This window comes from Vanacampus margaritifer, chromosome 1 (genome assembly GCF_051991255.1).
Source record: "Vanacampus margaritifer isolate UIUO_Vmar chromosome 1, RoL_Vmar_1.0, whole genome shotgun sequence".
Taxonomy (NCBI): domain Eukaryota; kingdom Metazoa; phylum Chordata; class Actinopteri; order Syngnathiformes; family Syngnathidae; genus Vanacampus; species Vanacampus margaritifer.
The window spans coordinates 10,930,559-10,952,122 of record NC_135432.1 but is presented as its reverse complement, the minus strand read 5'-3'; the positions used below and the strand labels follow the sequence as shown (position 1 = coordinate 10,952,122).

Sequence of the window (21,564 nt, the reverse complement as noted above, 5' to 3'; positions counted from 1 at the left end):
TGTTTGTAACCCTTCCAAAGCCACAATTTGATGCAGACAGATTCAGCGCAGTGGTTCTCAATCCTGGTCCTCTGGCACCCCTGTGCATCCCGTTTTCCATGCCTTCCTCAGCCAACACAGGTGAGGATCATTATCAGGCTTCAGCCTGAGCTTGATTAGATGATAGTTTGAATCAGTTTTACGAGTGTTGGATGACAAATTGAATACAGGATGGATAGTTGAGAACCACTAATCTAGAAGTACACATTTTTGACCAGGCCAAGCTATTAAAATTAATTTGTGTACCGATACACTTGCAGCTTTTAGGTCTTTCCCAGATCCAAAGCCTTTAAAGTAGCCTACTTATGAAACACCATCGTTCAAGGTACATTTTGATGCACCTTTATACCAGTCAAAAACAAAGTTAATGGATTACGTTTCTTTATTTTCCCCCCACACACAGATGAAACATCAGGTTGCATCTATAGCAAACTGCTCAAATCAAACAAAGCATCCGGCGAGCCAACATCGTCCATTTTGTCACTCTGGTAGCTGCTGCTCATATTGCCGCTCGCACTCTGTTCGCTGTTGGTCATGTTATAGCTTTGTTGGTTGAGGACATAGTTCTGTTCGGCGTTGCTAACGTTGTAGCTCTGCTGTTGGATGTTGCTAACGTTGTAGCTCTGCTGTTGGCTGACGTTCTGTTGCGCGTTGCTCATGTTGTAGGTCTGCTGTTGGTGGCTGGAGTTGACATTCTGCTGCTGGGTGCTGCTCACATTGTGGTTTGCTTGGTCACCAAGTTCCACTTTAGCGGCTGTTTTTTTTTTTGTCACACAAAATATTCCACATTAGTTGCCATTCAAATTATTCGTTTTTTAAAATTATTATTATCATTATTATTAAAAATGCAGAGATTGGAGACTTGAATTTATCAATAACGTTCTGACCTGCCATACCTTTTTTTAAACCAACATTGGACTCATCTAGTTCAGCATCAAAAGGAACACAAAGGCCTGCAGGCACACAAACACGTCAGTTTTGGGGGACATAACATTTAAAATAAAATAACAAAAAACAACCGTTACCTACCCCTGTCCATGAAGACAGCTTGAGCCAAAGAGGGGCCATTGCTTCAGTAACAGATGTGATGAAAACATGCAGACAAGTTTTTATAGGAGGTGGCAAGTGACCACAAATGCTGCTAATTGGCTCTAATTCTACTAATGAGCAAAATCTTAGCTGTACCACTGCAACATAGTTACCATAAAAAAGTCACAAAACAAATCCAAGTTAAAACCATTTTGATTATTTCATGCACCTTGGATTATGTATATGATAACATTTTGGAAGTAAATTGAAAAATATGTATATATTTTTGTGATTCGTTATTATAATTGAGGCAGCACCATCTAGTGGTTTTGCTTAAAAGAATTTCCATCCAACTTTGTGGAGAGAAAGCCAAATTTTTAGTGTGTGAATCCCGACAATCCGTCCAACCAATAAACTATCAAATGTCTAATCCCAAACGCTTGGTGGTTTTGAATGAAACATTGCAACTATTTCCTACAATTGTCTTTTTTCTTCTTTCATACAACACAAAAGCAATGTAGTGACGTCACGTCACGGTACAGAGTGGTGGCGGCGGCGGCGGCCATTTTAGGTGACCGAAGATGAACACTTACTCACAAAACTGGCGGGGGGGGTGTTCTTTGGGGGGGGGGGGTGTTCTTTTCAGACTTTTTTTCTTGACGTCCTGGGGAGATTCACGTTTGTTTGTTTGTTTGTTACACGCCCCACTGTATGATAAATGAAAGACGTCATCGTCGTATTAGAAATTACTCATTTGTTGTCGTGCTTTCTTTCATAAAATGGTTTGTGTTATTTTAATTTCTATAATGGGGGGAAAAGATGATTTCCCTGTAGATTGCTGTGAACAGGATAAGAGGTATAGATGGATTGATGGGTTTCAAAGGTGAATGTATGTGACGTAAATCAGATTAATAGAAAATACAGTAATATAAATACAGTAATCTTTTAAATTCAAGATTTGGTCGTCGACTTGCAAACTTTTCTTCACAGTGAAACTAAGCTTTACAAACCTTAACTTCTATGTTCTCAAATTTAGAAGTCCAAATAGTGTATGCTGCCTAAAATGTACTTAGGTTGAGTGTTCAAATTTAGAGCTCAATTGATTTAGTTCAGTTAAAAACAAAACGAACGACAGTCCGGAAGTGGTTCTTGTACGTCTCTGGGCGTTTCCATGGTGACATCACTACACGTACACGACGAGGGTGTGTGCGCGTGCGCTTGCGTTTGTGTGACACGTCCTGGCTTTCTTGACGCGACTCAAAGCGAAAGAACGGAGAAAAAGATTCCACGAAAGGCCCACAAAACGAACCTCGGGACGTCAGGAGAACCGACCAGGTGAAAAACACACACGATATGCCGCCAAGAAATCTCGACTGAATGGCTTGACGTTTGTGTTTTTCGAGCAAATGGCCGAGATGTGGAATTTATGGCCGCGCTAGCCGACGTTAGCTTGGCAGGCTATTAATAACACGTAGCGGACGACAAACAAGCAAGCAAACTGTGGTTGCCATCTTTAAAATACTTCTAACACAGCCTTGTTCGTCAAACTAAGCGCTTCGAGACATGCCGGGTTTGGTGGGCGTCGTTCGTGTTTGTCGTTCGTGTTCGTTTTGCCAATTTAGCAAGTCGAAAAGCAAACAACAAACTCATCTGATCTGGTTGGTTGTATGCTGATGACGATCGAGACTCCACAACAACATCGTCGATTGAAAACATTCAGCTCGAAGCCTAGCGAGCAACGAAAGTAACGTTCGCCTTTCTCAAAGAGTTCGCACTTCCGCTAATTGTACATCGAAAGAAATAGTTGGACATTTGACATGTTTTTCCTGGATTCGAATAAAGGTTCTGTTTCGGAGTTCACTTGCTGATGGATCATTTATTTCAGGCTATGGTGAAGGGCTGGCTCGGAGTTTGAACTTCTTCCTAAATTCTACTCGTTTTCGAAATGGTGTTTCGTTTGTTACTGTAGATTATTTATTTTCTTTGTTTATTTTGTATGCATCTAATGTCAAAACCCCAATTCAGAAATCTCTATTAGTTATGACAATTTAAAATACAGCAAACAATTAATCGACAACTAATCAATTACCAATTGACAACAATTTTGATAATTGAGAAATTATTTTTGAGCCACTGTGTCCAAATCCTCAAAATGTCAGCCTCCCAATTTTCAACGAGGGCTGTGCAATTAATTGAAATTCAATTACAATTGCAATTATTACACACTACAACTACAAAATTGTCATAATCGTAAAAACAAAAAAAGATTAATATTAATTTTCGTTGTTTAAGTGTATATATTTGCACTTTTTTTATTTTATTTAAAAATAACTAATTTAATAAATCTTGTTTGGTCCAAAATAAACTTGCATAATTATAGTGTTTCAAAGAAATGTATTTGTCTTAATATTTTTTTTTACGTTGAAACATTTTCATGTTTTGCACTAAAAATCAAATGATCGTCCTAATCGTGATTTCAATTATTACCAAATTAATAGTGATTAATAATTTTTTCTTAATCGAGTAGCCCTACTCGCAACAAGAATTTTCTGATTTCTTTCATCTCCCATGAAAATAGACTTAGAATAGATTTTTGTATAGAATTAAAATGAAACGAACGTTTGCAAACATCTGCTTTTACTTTAAAAAACAACAATTACATTTTTGCTGATTTTTCTGACGGATGCTATGCAAAAAAAAGAAAGAAGCATTATCAGTTTGTGCATTTTCTGCAGTCTATTTCAAATACTGTCCTGTTTTTGAATAAATAATAAAAAATGATAAATGTTTTTTTTTTTTAGCAACAGATTATTTATTAAACAATCATGAGTAGCAGCCCTAGATAGAAGTTATTTCCTGTTACTCTTTGGAATGGCAGTACGCGCCGTTTCATTATGGATTTTTTTTTATACTGTACTGAAGATTTTTTTTGTATTACATGTAATACAAAAATCTCATTCAATGTAAGAGTGACAACAATGTTTTCTAAAGTTCTGTTCCATTCCATGATGAATTATAACAAACGCTACTGCTTTCACAATCACTTTACTCATTTCTTACTCCTGAATCGTTACAAAATGATTTTGAGTGACCATTTAATCAAGGTCATAAGATTCTAATTTGTTTCTCTTTCCGCAGACGCCATCTTCTCATTGCATCATGAACGTGTTTGACCGCAACATCAACTTTGACGCTCTCTTCAAGTTCTCCCAAATGTACGTCGCACCTGTTCTTTATCTTCGGCGTGCTCCTCTCGACGCTTTTCTTTTTTGCGTTGCAGATCGCATTCCACGCAGGGGCACTTGAAGAATGTCTACGCCTGCTTGGCGGCGTGCATGTTCGTAGCTGCAGCCGGCGCCTACACGCATGTCGTCTTGCGCCTCTTCCAGGTACTTTCGCTTGACCTCGTCCAAACAAAATGGCCTTTTTGCATATTGCACACCTGCTGATGTTTAGGAACTGAAAAGCGTATTAAACATTTCTGATAAAGGGAAAGATTCACAGCACGTTGCAGCCATCTTCCAAAATGGAATCTATTTGTTTTATGCGCCTCATCGAAACCCGTGAATCTCGGGAGTCAAATTGTAATTACCAAATTAATCCACAACTATTTTCATAATCCATTAATTGTTTAGAGACCTTGCTTAACGTAAAATCGTCCGAATTTCGGTCCCTTAACAGTTAACCCTGGAGAACCCACGGGGTCAAATTTGGCCCCTAAAAATTCTGCTACTCAAATAACAAATACCTTTTTTTTATTTTTTTATTTTTTTACAAATTTAACTTCAAAAGTCCAGAGTGCCACTTCTGACCCCTGCATGGGGCCATCTAGTGGATGAATATTGCACTTACATGAGCCAGAGTGGCGGTGACAAGATGGCTGGCAACATGGCCTTGTTGAGCTGGAAATCAAAACAAAACCATCTTCTCAGCAAACCATCATTTTTTTGTTAATCTATTTCATATCATGTTGCAGAATGCCTAAGAGTATGTTTTATATATATTTTTGATAAATTAGCAACTCTGAGCTAGTTAAAAAAAAAAGGGTTCAAATTGAAAAAACATATTTTGGTGTTCAGTGAACTTATAGCAGTCATGTAATGTATAATTCATAATTTTCCAAAGAAGAAAAGGGTTCTTGGGTTCTCCAGGGTTTTAATATTGTCCAATATCTCAAGTCGTCAATGAAAGCGGATGGATTCCAGCAAATGTGTGTTTTTACACATTTAACTACTTTGTGTGTATATGGTGCGATCCTCTTGTGTGCAATTGTTCTTATGAAAACAAAAAAACACATTTGGGACGCTGGAACAGACAAAGTGAAATTTGATTTGACCCGAATAAGGAAAGATGGTTCGGGTGTGATCTCGAGGCACCGCTTGTATCTCACATCATCTGTCCACAATTAAAATGAATAGAAAACAAAAGCATTTTGGGATTGTTTTATAATAAGGAAAAATAGCACGCTTTAATGTTGTACTTTATCAAAACAGTGGAGGGGGGGTGTAATTGAAGACCACCACAAGATGGTGTTTTTCGGATGGATCTGTTTGACGTGAATCCGACTTAATAGCATCCCGCTGACCGTCACGTCAACGAAAAGTGTCGACAGTTGTTGGACGGCGTCAGCCAGCGAGTGACGTGAAACCTTGTGTGTGGTCAGGGCGGCGTGCTGTTTGCCCTGGCCGCCCTGGCCATGATGGTGTGGCTGGCCATGACGCCCCACAACGCCCACACGGAGAAGAAGAGGCTGGCCATCCTGGCGGGATTCGCCTTCTTCAACGGTTTGGACCGGGCGCTGCCTTTGCGGGCCTGACGGCTGGGCCAGACTCATCCAGGTGTTTTTCTGCTTCCCCCCTCTAGGTGTGGGCCTCGGCCCCACGCTGGACTTTGTCATCGCCATCAACCCCAGGTAATGTGTGCTAACGGGAAGGACGTCACGTTCAAAGTCCCTTTTGGGCCTCTGAGTTGTGTAAGCCTTGAATAAAATGCTGGCGTTTTGTGACGCATGCCTGTTAAAATGTTATTTTCCACATAAGGCAAGTAAGATATTTCCCTGCCGTTGCCCTACAAAGTTTTGTCGCAACAAGTCTCAGTCTGACGAGCCTTCATGAATGCACTAGTAAAGTCTGAATTTCAGTCAATTGGTATGAAAAACAGGAAGTCATTTCTTGGACTGTTGCTGCTCATTTTTTACTGTTTGTGACAAACCCACGGTGGATCCGTGAGACACTTTTGGGTTCGGACCAAGGTTATTTTAGTTAACAAAAACGAACAAAGAAACAAAATTTCAAAAAACAATTTTGTCAACGAAATTAAATGAAAAAAAAAAATGCTTTTTGAAAAACGGAAACTGAAACTGCATTTTATGTTCACAAAACGAACTAAAAGTAACTATAATTATTGCGAAAATGTCCTTAGTTGTAGTCTTTTTTAGTAATTTAGTTTTAGTAATTTAATGCATGAGCCTTTGGGGATGATTTTAACTCATTCACTGCCATTGACGGCTATAGACGTCAAAAATTCATTTGAACTATTTCTATTACTTTAACATTTTTCCCACTTTGGTTAACAAGAGTATGAAAACCTAGAATTTTTTTTTATTGTATTAGAACCGATATAAAATTTGTGATTAATTGTGAGTTAACTAGTGAAGTCATGCAATTAATTACGATTAAAAATGGTAATCGCCTGACGACCCAAATTTTTAATAATCTTTTCTTAATTCTTTTTTTTAAAGATTATTAAAAAATTGAAAAAAAAAATACTATTGTTTTATTTATTTATTTAAAAAACAAAAGATTATTAAAAATTAGGGGTGTCAGGTGATTCAAAATTTTTATCGTAATTAATCACATGGCTTTACAAGTTAACTCACGATTAATCACAAATTTTCTATCTGTTCTATATGTACAAAAAAAAATTTAGGTTTTCATACTCTTGTTAAAAAAAGTGGGAAAAAGATATTAAACTAATAGAAATAGTTAAAATGAATTTAGGACGTCTATAGCCGTCAATGGCAGTGAATGAGTTAAGTAGATTTATTTTGATATTAACCATAATAAGGACGTTTGAAAGTGTGGCACACAAAAGTGACGTCATCTAGCAGCAGCCAATAGAAAAGCACCTTCAGATGACGTCACTCCTCGGCGACAATTTCGCCTGCTTGACTTTTGGCTTCAATGGCTCCGCTTGCCTGCTTTTTCCGTTGAACTCAACCGGAATGTAACACTACGTAAGAAATGCGTTACTTTGTTCATTTTACCGTGGTGTTTTTTTTTTTTTTTTTAATATTGCGCACAAGTAATGCACATTTAAAAAAACAAACTAAAACTCATACTGAAACTAGCTCAAAATAAAACAAATCATTTATGAAATAACTAAAACTAATGAAAACTAACAGAACCACCCTGAAAACTAAATCAAGTGGGAAAAAAAACACAACTAAAAAAAACTATAATAACCCTGGTTCGGACTTCACCAGTTGACAATCTGTCATAAAATGTCTTCAGTTTGTCCTCCTTAAAGGGCAAGTTTTTTGGGACAATAATATGTTCTATGCAGCCCCACTATTCTAAATATGGTATTCTGGTTAATATTGGAATATGAGCTAAGCAGCAAAAGCCAGCGGTTTTGACCTATATCAGAAGGCGGCCATTTTGCCACTTGCTGTCGACTGAAGGTGACATCACAGTTGCTCAGGTCTCAGGTGACAACCAATCACAGATCGGCTTCAGAAAACAGCTGAGCTGTGATTGGTCATCTTCAGTCGACTGCAAGTGGCAAAATGGCCGCCTTCTGATATAGATCAAAACCGCTGGCTTTTGCTGCTTAGCTCATATTATAATGTAATAATAATAATAATAATCCAGAATGTCATGTTTAGACTCGTGAGGTCACATGTAACATATTGTCAAGAAATGTTTAAGGTTGACTTCTACTTTAAGACCATGGAAGGTCATGTGACCTCAACTCTTTGTCCGACAGATGAATTGTATTCGTCTTGCACGCAGCAAAGCAGTTGCTTAATTTTTTCCTGTTGCTGTTTGTTTGTAGCATCATCGTCACCGCCTTCATGGGAACCTCGGTTATTTTCACTTGCTTCTCTCTCAGCGCCCTCTACGCCAAACGCAGGAGCTACCTGTTCCTGGGAGGTAACGCAACCGCAAATTCTCCTCACACTTGCCATCAACGCAAACGAGTGCACGGAAGCCTAACCCTAAAATAGGAGCCTTCCAAAAAGATGTCAGGTTTTCATTTGTTGAACTCTCACAACCTAAAAAAAGAAGAAGAAAAAAATAAATATAAATGTCAAATGAACTCGGCACCAAAATGAACTTGACCTTTGGATTAATGACATTCACTTAAGCTAAAAAATTCCTCAGCAAGAATCATTTGTAGCCTAAACAGTCTTGTGGTTCATGTTGCATTTGAGGAATAAGAATTCAAACGGATTAATTCATAATAATAAATCATCATAATAAATATTGAATATTGAACCTATAAAAACTTGTAATAGTCCCACATTGGAGACATTTTCATTGTTTTCACTAGCAATAGTGGAAACAGGAAGCAGTTGATCCCGTTACCTGAATTTTGGGCTCTATTGCCCAACTAACTAGTGGCTAACTAGTACCCACTGGCAGGATAAAAAAAAAAAAAACAGCACAAAAAGCTGCTCTGCTAGCTGAGAAGGAGAAAAAAAAAATAATGAAGGCAATTAACTCTGCTCATTTACTCAACTCTGCAAGCAGCCAATCACGTTGTGCCGTTTAGAAGTCAAGTGTCATCTATTATTAGCGGATAACTTTTCAAAACCACATTCAACGGTGAAAACCGCATTTTGCCAACACGGGAGCTGTGCTTCGAGACTCGGATGATGATGATGATGATGATGATGATGATGATGATGTATGTCATGTTTGCACGTGCGTGTCGTTTAGGAACGCTGATGTCGGGCCTGTCCATCCTCTTTCTGATGTCGCTCTTGAACATGTTCTTTGGATCCGTCATGCTCTTCAAGGTCAGTCGGAAGCAAAAACTTTTTTTTTTTTTGAACCTGCCCCCCCACTTTTTCTCACCTGTAATGTTCCATTTGCGTGCTGCCATTTGAAACGTCTTGCAGAATTTTGGCCCCTATGATCTTATTGGTGGATTTTTTTTAAACTGAAATCTGTCAGCCAATCAGAGAAGGCTTCACTGACTAACAGACCAAAGGGCCCAGAGAAGTGTTGACAAAAAAATCAAAGACCGCTTTCCAAGGTGACCGTTTTGCCCGTCTGCGCAGGCTCACATGTACCTGGGCCTGCTGGTCATGTGCGGCTTCGTCCTGTTCGACACTCAGCTCATCATCGAGAAGGCGGAGAACGGCGACAAAGACTACGTGTGGTGAGTCCCGCCTTTTCCACCGATCCGCCGCTCGACCGCAGACGCGCGCCAACTTGTTGCGTGTGGCCTCGCGCAGGCACTGCGTGGAGCTGTTCCTGGACTTCATCACCATCTTCCGCAAGCTGATGGTCATCCTGGCCCTCAACGACAAGGTCCGTTGGTCAAACAGGTCGACGGTGAGTCGGAGCGCGCGGGGAGCTCATGTCGTCGTTGCGTTTCTGTTTCAGGAGAAGAAGAAGGAGAAGAAGTAGACGAGTTGGCGTGCGTGGCTGAAGAAGGGGCCGGGCCGACTGGCGAGCCGCACTTGCTACTCTTTTGACTTAATTTCTAATACAAGCTCGTTTTGGTCTTACGATCTCATTGCAAATGTTTTGATCTTTCTTTCCTCTTTTAGTTAGTAAGTGTTTGATTTGTTTGTCCGTCCGTGTCAACTAATGTTGCAGTAACATGCTTGGCCTGTAGAGGGCAGCATTACGCTGTCATGTGCTCAGTTGAAGAGTTTTTTTTTTTTTTGTGCCATCAATTCCTGACAAGATGATGACAGACTCCCATTTAGCTGAATTTGAAGTCGTGTGATCACATGCGTTGATTTGCTTCATTTGCGGGTTTCCTTTCTCTCGTGTGTGTTTGGTTTAGCCAGGTGCGATTTGGACACTGGATCCCCTTCCCAAATGTCCTCGGAACTCTTTGAATTCTGTTGGGACTTTTCTACATCCCAGTTGAGGCGTTGGTCCAAGTTTTTGACAGCGCTTTTTCTTTCCTCTTTGTAAATTCCACGTAAGTGATAGTTTGCCAAATGAAGTCAACTTAACCTGACATTTTTCGAGCGTATACTGTGAAGAATTTTGTTTCATGTTAAAAGGTTAACTACAAATTTGATACATTTGCCCAAATAAATGTGTTGAATGCACGCATTATTTGAGTGAAGAGTTGTATTTTTTTCCCTTTTTTTTTTGTGCCGTTTTTGTAGCACTGAACTCCAATCTTGGCATGTTAAAAAATGCATCCGAGGACTAAATGAAAAGCTTTTAATAGAAAGTTGCAAAAGGGCAGTACATACAGGGGAGCTATCATCTAAGGCATGAACAGCAACACATATTGACTTTGAAAAGAGGAACCTAAACTAAGGTCAAAGTCTTCCATTTTCACGGAAAGATTACAAAAAAATGAGTGACGTACATTTCAAATAAATAAATAGAAATATTCATGTAATAGCGTAGCCATTTGTCTTCATTCTTATTGCTGGTATATATTACCTTTAAATGCATCGTGGCTTCAAACAGACTTTTTTTTCAGACAAACTTACGTGGTTGCAAAATGATCAAATCAACATGATCAATAAAATCATTTTTTACATTGAAATTGTGACCCTTGTAACAGAAAAAAAAAAATCAGATGAACATTCTTTAGTTTTTTTTTACTTTAGTGCTGCCTTTTTTTTTTTTTTTCAAGTACACGATGTAGTGAAATGACATGTCCTGGACGCACTGAGAGAATCTGGATGACGATGATGATGATGAAAAACCTATCTAGCCACTTGTGCTATTGGTTAGCTCACACACTCGCTCATGCGTTTACAGTCCTGTACACAGCGCTCCATCATTTGGTGGGTTCGGCTTCACTTTGTTTGGAGATCCTGAGGAGGCGGAGGAGTCCTAAAGGACCCGCTTTCAGAGTTTCCTTCAAGATCCGCTTCAGTACAGTTTTGACTCCGAGCGTGGGGGCCAATCATCCTTGACTGCCGCACGAAGACAGACTGTCGTAGAGCGAGTCGCTGAGGGACTCGGGCGTCTCTAGAACCTGCGGCCGGCCGGGCGACAGCGCCTCCTCCGGACGCTCCCTGAGCAGCTCAAGGCCGGCGTCCCGGCTCATCTCCGCGACGCCGGGGGCGCGGGCCTTCCCTCGGCGGCTCGATCCCGACTGGGCCGGCACGGGCAGGCCGCCGCCGCCGCCGGGCTCCGTTGCGCGGCTGGAAGACGGCCCGCTGGCTTTCAAGCTCTGGAGAAAATCAAGACAACAGGGAGGACTTAAGTACTCGCTGCTTTGAAGATGTGCATGAAGAGCAAAGTCTTCTTCGCCGAAGGCCAACGCAGCATCCGCGACTGATTGCGGTCTTACGTAACACGCCAAGTGGGTTACAGCCAGTTGTGTAGTTTATGCGGGTATATGGCATTTAGCCACTTCTTTTTGAGTCAGCGTTGCGTATAGTAAGTAGGCATGGACCGATATTGAAAAAATAGTGCGGTATTATGGTATAAAAAAAAAATGATAGCTGTAAAATGCCAATTTTTAAAAACTATTTTTGTTATATAAAATCATTTTCCCATTTGAACCATTTAATTTTTAAACAAAATATAGAGTATTAGGTACATTAAGTGTAAATAAATACAGTAAATAAATGTTGACGTTCATTTAAATTCTTAGCAATTTAGTGTCTCATCACTGGTAAGCTATTTTTAGAACAGACCCCATCTACTGGGACACACTCTCACAAAAACATGTCGACTTTTTTTTCCCTTCTTTTTTTTGTGTTTTTGAAGGCCACGTGTGTCTTCTCACTAAATATCGTTTTGTGTCCAATACATTTGACATTCAGATCAAGTCAGATCATTTTATTATCATGAGCAAGTATAAATGCTGGATTTTTCTTACATGCCACCGTTTCTAAAATAGGACGATTTATGGACTAGCTACTAGGAGCACTACACTACTGCTTACAGCTATCTGAATTATTCACATCATGTTGATGAATTATTCCTCAGTAAAAAAAAAAAAAAAAAAGGAGGAAAAAAAAGCCCTTTGGTGTTTTAAGATGATGTAAGACATGAGGACGAACGGGTAGCCGTCGTCTCTCTTCCTGCCTCTCAAGTGAAGCACGCAACGAAAATAACCGAGAAGAAAATGAGAAGCTTCATTTAAGATAAAGTCAAATGATGCAATAAAAAACAAAAAGCTCAAAAATATTTTGAGCTTGAAGTTAATTCGATTCCCAGCACAGATGTGTTGCCAAAAAGCGCCTACCGCTCTGAAGGGCGCGCCGAAGGACACCTCGTCCTCATCTTCTTCCTCCACGGCCAGGTAGACGTCGGCGGGACCTGCCGGAGTCTTGAGGTTGGGGAAGGTCCACGTTTTGGAGCGAGGAGAGAACACGTGCGCTGCGTGCGATTCTTTGTCTGCGGAACAGCAACGGAGGACATCGACGGTGTGTACACAACTTGTTAAGCGATGATAATCCATTTCCACGCGGCTACAATTCATTTTGGAGCAGGCGACTCCAGTCACATGACTTGACATATGAGCCAGAATTAAATCGGCTAAAAGTGAACTCAACTTTCACCTACTATTCGTGACACTTGAATTGACAGGTCTTGGGTGTTTACATTTGAAAGCTTTTTTTTTTTTTTTTGGTAAGCAAACCACCCGTATGCTAGCATGTGGAATGCTACATCCGTGTGTGCTTTTACATGTAGTCTCAATTTTAGTCCAGTTTCAAACATGCTTGTTAGTTTTTAATCACATTAAAGTCAACCTCTTCCTGTTTTTATTTTGTCAAGTCTTAGTCAAGCGCTTTAGCCTTTATTTTAGTCCAAGAAAACACCATCGCTACATGCTACAAGATAACAAGTTAGCCATAGCTTTATAAACAAGCGTCACCAAACTTTGTTAGCTTAGCATGATGTCTTTGCGGTGAACTGCGATGTGTCTCTTCAGGTTTTTCAAGTTTTTTTTCCCAGCTAGCTTTTGCCCACATTCCTTCCCTTCGACTAAAATCAACCCTAGGATTTATTATTGGGTGTTTTTATTTAGTCACGTTTTAGTCAATTGTTTTAGCCTTTATTTTAGTCCAAGAAAACACCATCGCTACACGCTACAAGCTAGCAAGTTAGCCAGCATTAGTTTGCAGTGGGTTTAATGCTATTGTTGGAACATTATAGACATAGCTTTATAAACAAGCATCACCAAACTTTGTTAGCTTAGCATGATGTCTTTGCAGTGAACTGCGACGTGTCTCTTCAGGTTTTTCATGGTGTTTTTCCCCCCAGCTAGCTTGTGCCCACATTCCTTCCCTTCGACTAAAATCAACCCTAAGATTTATTATTGGGTGTTTTCATTTAGTCAAGTTTTAGTCAATCGTTTTAGTCCAAGAAAACACCATCGCTACACGCTAGCAAGTTAGCCAGCATTAGTTTGCGGTGGGTTTGATGCTATTGTTGGAACATTACAGACATTGCTTTATAAACAAGCATCACCAAACTTTGTTAGCTTAGCATGATGTCTTTGCGGTGAACTACGATGTGTCTCTTCAGGTTTTTCGTGTTTTTTTTCCCCCAGCTAGCTTGTGCCCACATTCCTTCCCTTCGACTAAAATCAACCCTAAGATTTATTATTGGGGGCTTTCGACTCGTCTAGTTTTCGTCTGTTGAAAAATGTACGTTGGCGAAAATATTTAGGTTGTTTTGGCTAAGGGAATCAAGTGCATAGCATGCGTGCGTGCGTAGCATGCGTGCGTGCGTGCGTAGCATGCGTGCGTGCGTGCGTGCTCACCTTCGCGGATGAGGCCGGCCGAGGCCCTCCCCTCCATTTTGGAAGCGTGCTGTGCGTTGGGCAGGGGCTGCTTGTGCACGGCGTGGCCCTCGTCCTGCGACGCGGGTTCCCTGTCCAATGTGCGGGCCCTTCGGCCGGCCCTCCCCGGCGGGCCCGAGGGCCGCTGCTCGGCCCTGCTCTTGGACAGACCTCGTCCCGCCGCCCCGCCGCCGCAGTCGGGGAGCGGGAAGGTGCCGATGCCGCTGTCCAGCGTGTACGTGGACGCGCCGGAACCTGCGAGAGCGGATGAAGACATTTAAAGGGACGGTCGCAAGTCAAAAAGCTTCATGTTATTTGTCAGCAAACGTCCATCTTTGAATAGAACTTTATGACGTTCATATTTGCAAAGCTAATGCCAGCTTGACTCGCCTGCAAAGTGTTGAGCGTGAACCGAATCGGCGAGGTTGTCATCAGACGTGATCTTGCCCAGTCGATGGGACGCCTGCGTGACACAAGCAAACGTGCGCGCCCACAGCGGCTCATCGGTTTTTGCATCAAGGCTCGGAAGGAAGATCACCATGACGACGACCAACCTTTTCCACGCTGTCCCCATCGCCGGCGTGACCGATGACCACGTCACTTTGCTGAGCGAACGCAGCCCTGGACGATGTCTTGCAGTCGAACGAGAGCCTCCGCTGCGGCACGCCGGTGCCTTCTTTGCCGTCCACTCTAGAAGTTCCAAGCAGCGCAACTTAAGGTTAGTGGATGTCAAACTTGCCGTCCCCACTTGTCAAAATTGACAATTTACAGCCCCCACTGCACTTTGTAACAATTTGCCCCCACATATCTTTACAAGAGCATTTTTATTTAAACATTTATGATTTTTTTTTTTTTAACTAGTTGATAACACCTTAGCTGTTCATAAGCCTCTACCCAATACTTTTCAAACTGGATTCGGGTTTGAATTTCCCACCCTTTGTCTATGTTGTGTGTATGTTATGTGACGTCATGTGCGCATTGTGCACGTAAAGAGGGAAAATGCCGCTTCATTTTTTGGGCCAAATTCAATTTTCTGCATTCAGTAGCTTAAAGTAAAAATAAATTAAAAAAAAGATCATTTATTATTATTATTATTTTTATTTATTTTTTACAAATCCAAACAACTATTCAAAAAATGTTGATAAACATTCAATACACTGCACATACATCTTTCCGAAAAATGTGTGTGTGTGTGTATGGTGGGGGGGGGGGGGGTGGGGGGGGGCACAAAATATTAATAAAAAAAAAATTTAACTGCAAAAATGCTACTTTGTGGGTCCCAAGGGCGCTCATTTTGGAAGGTTCTCAAGCACCACTTGACTAAATTGAATGCCAGCACCCCTAAAATTTAAGACGGTTGATTTATTTTTAAAATGTATGTTCTTTTTAAAGAGGCTAGAGAAATGTGTTAACAGCACTGTTAAAACATCATATTTTAACAAAACTACAGCAATTATGTTGCTAGGCAAAAGTTATTCAACGCTTTTTTTCTAGTTACAAAATGTTTCAGGACTCGGCGTCACTATCCTCTGGACACGACTGAATTGGAATGCGAGAAGCTAGCTAAGCTGTACGTCCTTTGCGTGTGTTAATATTAAAGCCAAGGTGCTGCTGACACGCTAACAGATTGGATGCTCATGACCAAAAAGTGTGATGCTTCTTTTTCATAAATGTAGCAATGAAATTGTGTTAAAATGTACAAAACAGTTAAATTGATCACCCCTAAACCGCCTGTTGTGGGTGCTCAACTGTGACTGTATTTGTTTTATTTTTATTGTAATTGTAAGTTGTAATATCGCCATTTACCACTAGATGGCAGACATGTGATGCGTTTTGGTATTTTTGATTGGCCGTACGACCTGCGATGCAGCAACAGCGTTTACATTTCAAATGTTCAAATTTAAAAAATTAAAAGAAAAAAGAGAGAGAGAGCAATGATGATGACATGTCAAATTGGTAAAATTACCGAATGAACAATACTGAGCTCTTAAGAAAAAAATAAAAAATTTAAAAATTTAAATAAATAAATTTCCAATGTTCACATTGTCGACAGTTGGAAACTCATAAAAAAATCTAATAAAATGTCAGAATTGGCACCAATGTTCCTGGTGTTGTTTGCGAGTGGAGTGCGGTGTCACCTGTTGAGCAGCTGCTGCATGAAGTTGTCGGAGCGCCCGCCCCGGTACATGACGGCCAGCTGCCCCTGGGCCGGGTCCATCACCACCTCGCACGAGTGACCCCTGCCCGACCTCTCCACGTAGGCCCGCTCTTCCTCCAGCGCCCTCCGCAGGCCTTCCGCCTTCTCCATCAGCGTGGAGATGTTCAGGCCTTCCACGCCTTCCCGACACCTGCCGGCCAACTTGGCCGAGTCTTTGCCCACCGACGGGATGCTGATCTTCCACTCGCGCTTCTCGTCTTTGGCGCCGTCCGCCTTGCGGCTCAGGGCGGGCAGTTTGCTCTTCTTGCGTCCGAACCAGCCGGCGATCCCGTTGGACGCCTTCTGCTTGGCCTCGGCGGGCTGCGGGGCTCGGTCTTGCTCTTGGAGTTTCAGCATGTTCTCTTCGATGCCCTTCATCACCTTCTGCTCGATGGCCGACTGCGGGCTGCGCGCGGGAGGCGGCGCCGCCTTTTCGCCGTCAGATGCGGGAGGCCTTGGAGGAGGCGGCGGCAGGCTGTCGCCGTACATCGGGTTCTTTTTACCTTTGCCGGCGATTTTGGTCCTTTCCTCCGATTTGGAGGAGTAGCGCGGGGCGTCCGGGGGTCTGCCTGCTCTGTGGACGGACGGACCCTGGCAAGGTTTGGACGGTGACTTTGGGGGGATTTTGTTGGGGCTGTTGCTACTTTGTGTGGCGGGCTTCACATTGTAGGGCAGATTGAGTGAGCCGGGACACTTGATGTTGTTCCGCAGAACCTGCGGCGCGTCTGCGTTAGGCGACGGCAGCCCGATTTTGCTCTTGGAGCTCACGCAGAGCTCCTGTTTGGCCAGACCAGAAGAAATTGGCGATTTTCCTCCTTGTTCGTGAGGCTGAGAGGAACCCGGGTACTTCAACGCCCCGCCGCTACCTCGACTTGAGTCTGCGTACCTGGGATGTCTCGGCTCCTCCTTGTGGAGCTCCGCCGTCTTACTCCTGTCCTCGGCGGCTTCGTTAGCCCCCTCCAGTGGCCTTAAGCCCCCCTGCAAGTCCTCCGAGCTCCTCAGCTTGCCCAGCGCAGCCAGCCTGTCTTTGAAGGCGTAGTGGCTGGAATCGGCTTGCGACCTGCCGGCGCCCGCCGCGGGCCTCTTGGGGATGGACGACGAGTCGTTCCTTCTGGCAGGAAGCGGCGGCTGGGGAGCCTCGCAGCTCGGTTGCGAGTATTCGACTCGGCACGGAGCGCCAGCCAGGCTGCGATGGTTGACCCACACCGGACTGTCGGAATCTTCCTCGTCGTCCGACGTGGATTCGGACGAAGAGGACGACGACGGCTTTCGCTGAGGAGACGCGGCCAGGATGCTTTCGGGAAGCGATTTAACCAATTTGCGTTCGCCCCCGTTGGTTTTGCTTTGAGATGGAAGAGTGGTTCGTTTCTCGAGAGCGTGAGCGGGCTCCGCCGTGCGTGGCTTAGGGGAGAGGTCACGTATGTTTTCATAATGCGGGACGCTCGCCGCTAGTTTGGGGGAGGAGTCTGTGGTTGAGGGGGTGACCATCTTCGTTTTGGATGCCGAGAAGCTGCCGTAACTGGCGTCTTTAGCGGGTGCGTCTTCAGCTTGCGGGGGGGAGGTCGGGGCAGAGTGAGTGGCGGGGTACGACTCGGACCTGGTGGGCGGCGGCGGCGGCTGCCTGCAGCGCTCGGTGGTGGTGGCTCGACGGGTGGGAACGGGAGAGTGGTACACCTCGTAGTTGTTGGTGCGACAAGGGATGCGGGAGCTACGGGTGAGTTGGGGGCTGAGGCGGACGGCGGGACTGGAGGACTGACACTTGTCCCCTATGGACGGGATCTTCAGGAACTTGAGCAGTTTGGACGGCGAGTTGATGGCGGCCGTTTTGACCTCGCTGAGGCAGGAGGGGCTCGGGCTGACGGAGGCGCCGGCTCGCACGGCCTCCAGGCCGCCGCCGCCCTTCTCGTTGGACGAGGAAGTGGCGGGAACGCCGTCGCCCGCCTCGGGATCACAGTGCGAGATGCGGGTGTCTTCTGAAGCGGGAAGTTGAAGCTCGGGGGATGGAGAGAAGCCGGTGAGTTCTTCACCGTCCTGTTTCTGCTCCTCGCCCTCCGGACTCCGATCGCCAGCATCGTTTGCTGGTTTCGGGTGCGAGTCATCCTTGGACGCGGGGACACATTCGGCCGTTCGGCTCTTGGTAGGACATTCGTCGGTAGCTGCGGCAGGCGCACTGAAACTCTTGGTGGCGCAGGGGCGGGCGCGTGGCTTCGGGGGTCCGTCCGGGCTTCTCTTGCAGTGCAGACAGCAGCTGTTCCCCCCGTCGCACATCACCGCCCCCCCGTCCCCGTTGATATGTTGGAGCGCTTCGGGGTCAGAGCGGGAGCAGCGGCAGCGCGCGTGCTGGCATTTGTCGGCCGAGGCCAACGCGGCCTCGGTGGACGCCAGCGCTTGGCTGTAGTCGCAGAAAGATAAGCCGGCCGTGGCCGGGTGGAACTTGAGCGGGTCCGTCTCCTCCATCTTGCGCAGGACTTCCAGGATGTGTGCTTTCTTCTTAAAGAAGGGAGAAAGAGCCTCCATGGAGGCGGCGGGGCCGCGGGGCCCCGGAGACAAGTGCTGAGTGCGGTAGCCGTTCCCCTTTGGACAGAACACAATGAGACCGCCATCAGCAATCACAAAAAGACCTTCAAGTGCGAGCGTACAAAAAAGGAGTGCACGGCAGATTAGCCACACGAGCTCATTTGGCAAACAATGCAGGCGCAAATGTCAAATTGCGGCTTATGATGTCATCACGCGCTTGCAATCATCACCTTGGCTTGTGCTTCCGTCTGAGCAGCCTCCAAATGCTTGGCCGGGTCATTGTGCAGCTGTGCGTTGTAGTCTGGGAGGGGTCCCGCCTGGATCTGTGGGCAGGCAGACGCTCGTCAGACAACCCCCCGTGTACACCGGGGCAGCCATGTCAAAATATATGTCTTAACATCCAAACAGTAGCAACAACAACAACAACAAAAGTGGTCAAGAAAATGCATAAGGGTAGGGTTTTTTTGTGACTCCTGTCCAGAGGGGGCATTTTGACAGATAGCAAAACATTCTCTAAACGCAAGATGAGGCAAAACATTCGTTGCCATTCCCAACTGTGATTTACAGTAAAACTGATACATAAAATAAGGAATGAAACGACCATCATGCTAACTTCTACTAATACGTGTAAAGCCAGACATGCTAACAGAAATGAGCATAAATGCTATCGTAATTACAACCCCCTGCTCTCAGAGTGTTCGCTTGTTGAATGCTCACGATTCAGGAGGACGCAGACAAAAAGAATTGCACATCGTGGAAAAGCTTTTTTTTTTCTTTTTTTAAAGCTCTTCAGAATACACAAAGCACTCAAATACAGTTATGTACAAATGTAGAGAAGCTTACTAGTTTGGACTTTGAAATGAGGATTTATTTAGTTACAGTCCCTTTCAAGTGTGTTCACTGCTTCAGAAGAAATGTTTCTATTTGGATAAAAAAAAAAAACACAGATTCCATAACATCGAGTCAAGTCTAAAACTGTTTGCCTTCCCCACTGGTAAGACCTGAGATGCAAGTAGTCTCAGGGCAACTTGGCACCACTGCTGCCCCAAGTGGTGGGAGGTTTAACAAAATAAACACGTTCACAGAAATGGCTTTTACAAATGATCCATATTATGTTAAAACATGCAAAATAACAGATTGATTAAAAAAAATAATAGTGTTAGCAACGTGCTAACAACTATATATACATTAACAGTGGATAACAAAAAATTATTTAAACTTGAAACGTATTTACTACTTTCACTTGCTTTTCACGTTACGTCTATGTTAGCCGTTTGTTTGTTTTTCATTGCTGACATCCCAGCATTATAAAAATATAACATTTCATTTTTTCCAATATGGTGCAAGCCTTTGCGCGAGGTCACACTGTTTTAAAAGGTCAATTGCAGCAAACACTATTTTGTTTAAAACTAAACAAAAAAAAAGTGAAATAAAATCACCTGGTAGTGAGCAGCGGGATGATTGGGCAGCTTCTGCTGAAAAAGCTCACAAAGTGCTCGGTTCTGTTTCTCCAGGTCGAACACCAACATCTTCAACTTGATGCACTCTTCCCTCAGATCCTGTTCCGCCAAACGCATATATTGCACTCATATGGGTGAGCCGCCGCATTACAGTAAGTTGCTAATGCTAACGCGCGCGCACGCTACCTTCTGATTGAGGAGAGCTTGGACCACGTGGTTGGCCACCTGCAAGCATAAACAGTGTTTGTTGGATTCGCACCGCAGCCATTTGACCTCTGCGCTTCCACGTGACCTCACCTCATCCAGGCATCGCTCGTATGCTTCTCTCTGACTCTCGTTCGCCAGCATCAGGGCCGAATTTTCTGCCTGGGAGAGAAATGACAAAATATGAGAACAATTTTCTTTCCATTCTATATTTGAAACTGCCAAAGTCGATTTGCTAACCAAAAAGCCAAGTCATGGTCCGTTTTTTTTTTTTTTTGGGGTGCGCGTCGCTCACCTCCAGCTCCTTGAGGCGGTCCATCAGCTCGCTGCTGTTATCCTCCAGGTACGACTCCACGTCCGCCTCCTCGCCCTCCTCGTCCGAGCAAAAGTCCTCGTCGCACATTCTCTGCTCCACCTGGTCCGACATGCTTCTCATCTGGGGGGACACGCGGCAACGCTCGTCATCGCGTCGTGTTTGATCAGCTCGACCCGCGCCGACTAAACGGGCCAAAAGTTTCACACCGTGGAAAGCTAATTTGTGAGAACAGGCGAGATAGGAATGCTCTTATGGTGGCCTTTCTGTGAGATTTTTCTAAAATATTTAATTATTTTTAAAGACAAAAAAGATGGTTAAATGTCAAGCAAATATTTTGTTGTGTGTCAGTTTTGCCCTGGGCCAAAATATCCGCCAAATAACTGTCAATTTGAACGACAGATCTTTCCTAAATGAATCAGCGTCTGTAGCACCTCTTGTAAAAAGGGAACATTTGAAATATTTTCATCTTTGGTGGGAAAAAACAACAAATAAATAAAAGCAAAAAATTAAAAATGAGATTTTAAAAATAAAAATATGTTGACAGCGTCTGTAGCATAAAATAAATATGAGAGCAGAGCGTATTTATTTATTGATATTTAATTCTAGTTACATATTTATTTTTGTGCTTATTTCCACATGTATTTTTAGATTTATATTATGGTTTTTGTACTTAATTTTTGAATTATATTTTCACATCCGTTTTTATTTTCAGTTTTACTTTTATTTTTTATTTGGGCATTTTTGGTCCTCCATAGGTAACAGCAGAATCTCAGGCCACCCCCAAATCTCAAAAAATCCTAAATGATTTTCCATGCAACCTTTTACAGAAAGCAGTCAGAGCAGTTTTCCAC

The 21,564-nt window shown here is 43.4% G+C and overlaps 3 protein-coding genes across 8 annotated transcripts in view; 1 reads left to right on the top strand and 2 right to left on the bottom strand.

Moving 5' to 3' along the window:
- Positions 1-166: 166 nt before the first annotated feature.
- Positions 167-1,203, bottom strand: LOC144055647 (uncharacterized). The gene is made up of 3 exons (XM_077571820.1): positions 1,069-1,203; positions 936-992; positions 167-793 (listed from the first exon to the last, which is right to left on the bottom strand). Exons 1-3 carry the CDS (start codon positions 1,076-1,078, stop codon positions 462-464), a joined length of 399 nt encoding a protein of 132 aa, XP_077427946.1. The 5' UTR covers positions 1,079-1,203; the 3' UTR covers positions 167-461.
- A 1,032-nt stretch (positions 1,204-2,235) lies between these two features.
- On the top strand, positions 2,236-10,370 carry tmbim6 (transmembrane BAX inhibitor motif containing 6). The gene is made up of 10 exons (XM_077571778.1): positions 2,236-2,403; positions 4,207-4,283; positions 4,349-4,457; positions 5,732-5,852; positions 5,932-5,980; positions 8,125-8,222; positions 9,012-9,091; positions 9,356-9,456; positions 9,533-9,608; positions 9,684-10,370. The coding sequence occupies exons 2-10, from the start codon at positions 4,228-4,230 to the stop codon at positions 9,705-9,707; spliced, it is 714 nt and encodes a 237-aa protein (XP_077427904.1). The 5' UTR covers positions 2,236-2,403; positions 4,207-4,227; the 3' UTR covers positions 9,708-10,370.
- A 100-nt stretch (positions 10,371-10,470) lies between these two features.
- nckap5l (NCK-associated protein 5-like) overlaps positions 10,471-21,564 on the bottom strand; it is a 28,397-nt gene continuing 17,303 nt past the window's right edge. For all 6 annotated transcript variants that reach the window (XM_077571656.1, XM_077571693.1, XM_077571674.1 and 3 more), the window contains 11 exons: positions 20,693-20,833; positions 20,491-20,559; positions 20,380-20,418; positions 20,173-20,292; positions 18,964-19,056; positions 16,158-18,790; positions 14,574-14,709; positions 14,410-14,482; positions 14,002-14,274; positions 12,478-12,629; positions 10,471-11,454 (listed from right to left, as the gene is read on the bottom strand). In XM_077571656.1, coding sequence (XP_077427782.1) covers positions 11,185-11,454; positions 12,478-12,629; positions 14,002-14,274; positions 14,410-14,482; positions 14,574-14,709; positions 16,158-18,790; positions 18,964-19,056; positions 20,173-20,292; positions 20,380-20,418; positions 20,491-20,559; positions 20,693-20,833 — 3,999 coding nt within the window. In that variant the 3' untranslated portion in view covers positions 10,471-11,184. The remainder of the gene's footprint in view (positions 11,455-12,477; positions 12,630-14,001; positions 14,275-14,409; positions 14,483-14,573; positions 14,710-16,157; positions 18,791-18,963; positions 19,057-20,172; positions 20,293-20,379; positions 20,419-20,490; positions 20,560-20,692; positions 20,834-21,564) is intronic.

Excerpts from the sequence above, each read along its gene's own strand:
- LOC144055647 (XM_077571820.1), bottom strand. Across the intron at positions 794-935 it reads CAATGTTGGTTTAAAAAAAG|CCGCTAAAGTGGAACTTGGT; the intron begins GTATGGCAGGTC and ends AAAAAAAAACAG.
- tmbim6 (XM_077571778.1), top strand. The coding sequence starts at position 4,228 with ATGAACGTGTTTGACCGCAACATCAACTTTGACGCTCTCTTCAAGTTC. Across the intron at positions 4,284-4,348 it reads CTCTTCAAGTTCTCCCAAAT|ATCGCATTCCACGCAGGGGC; the intron begins GTACGTCGCACC and ends TTTGCGTTGCAG. Across the intron at positions 5,981-8,124 it reads GTCATCGCCATCAACCCCAG|CATCATCGTCACCGCCTTCA; the intron begins GTAATGTGTGCT and ends GTTTGTTTGTAG.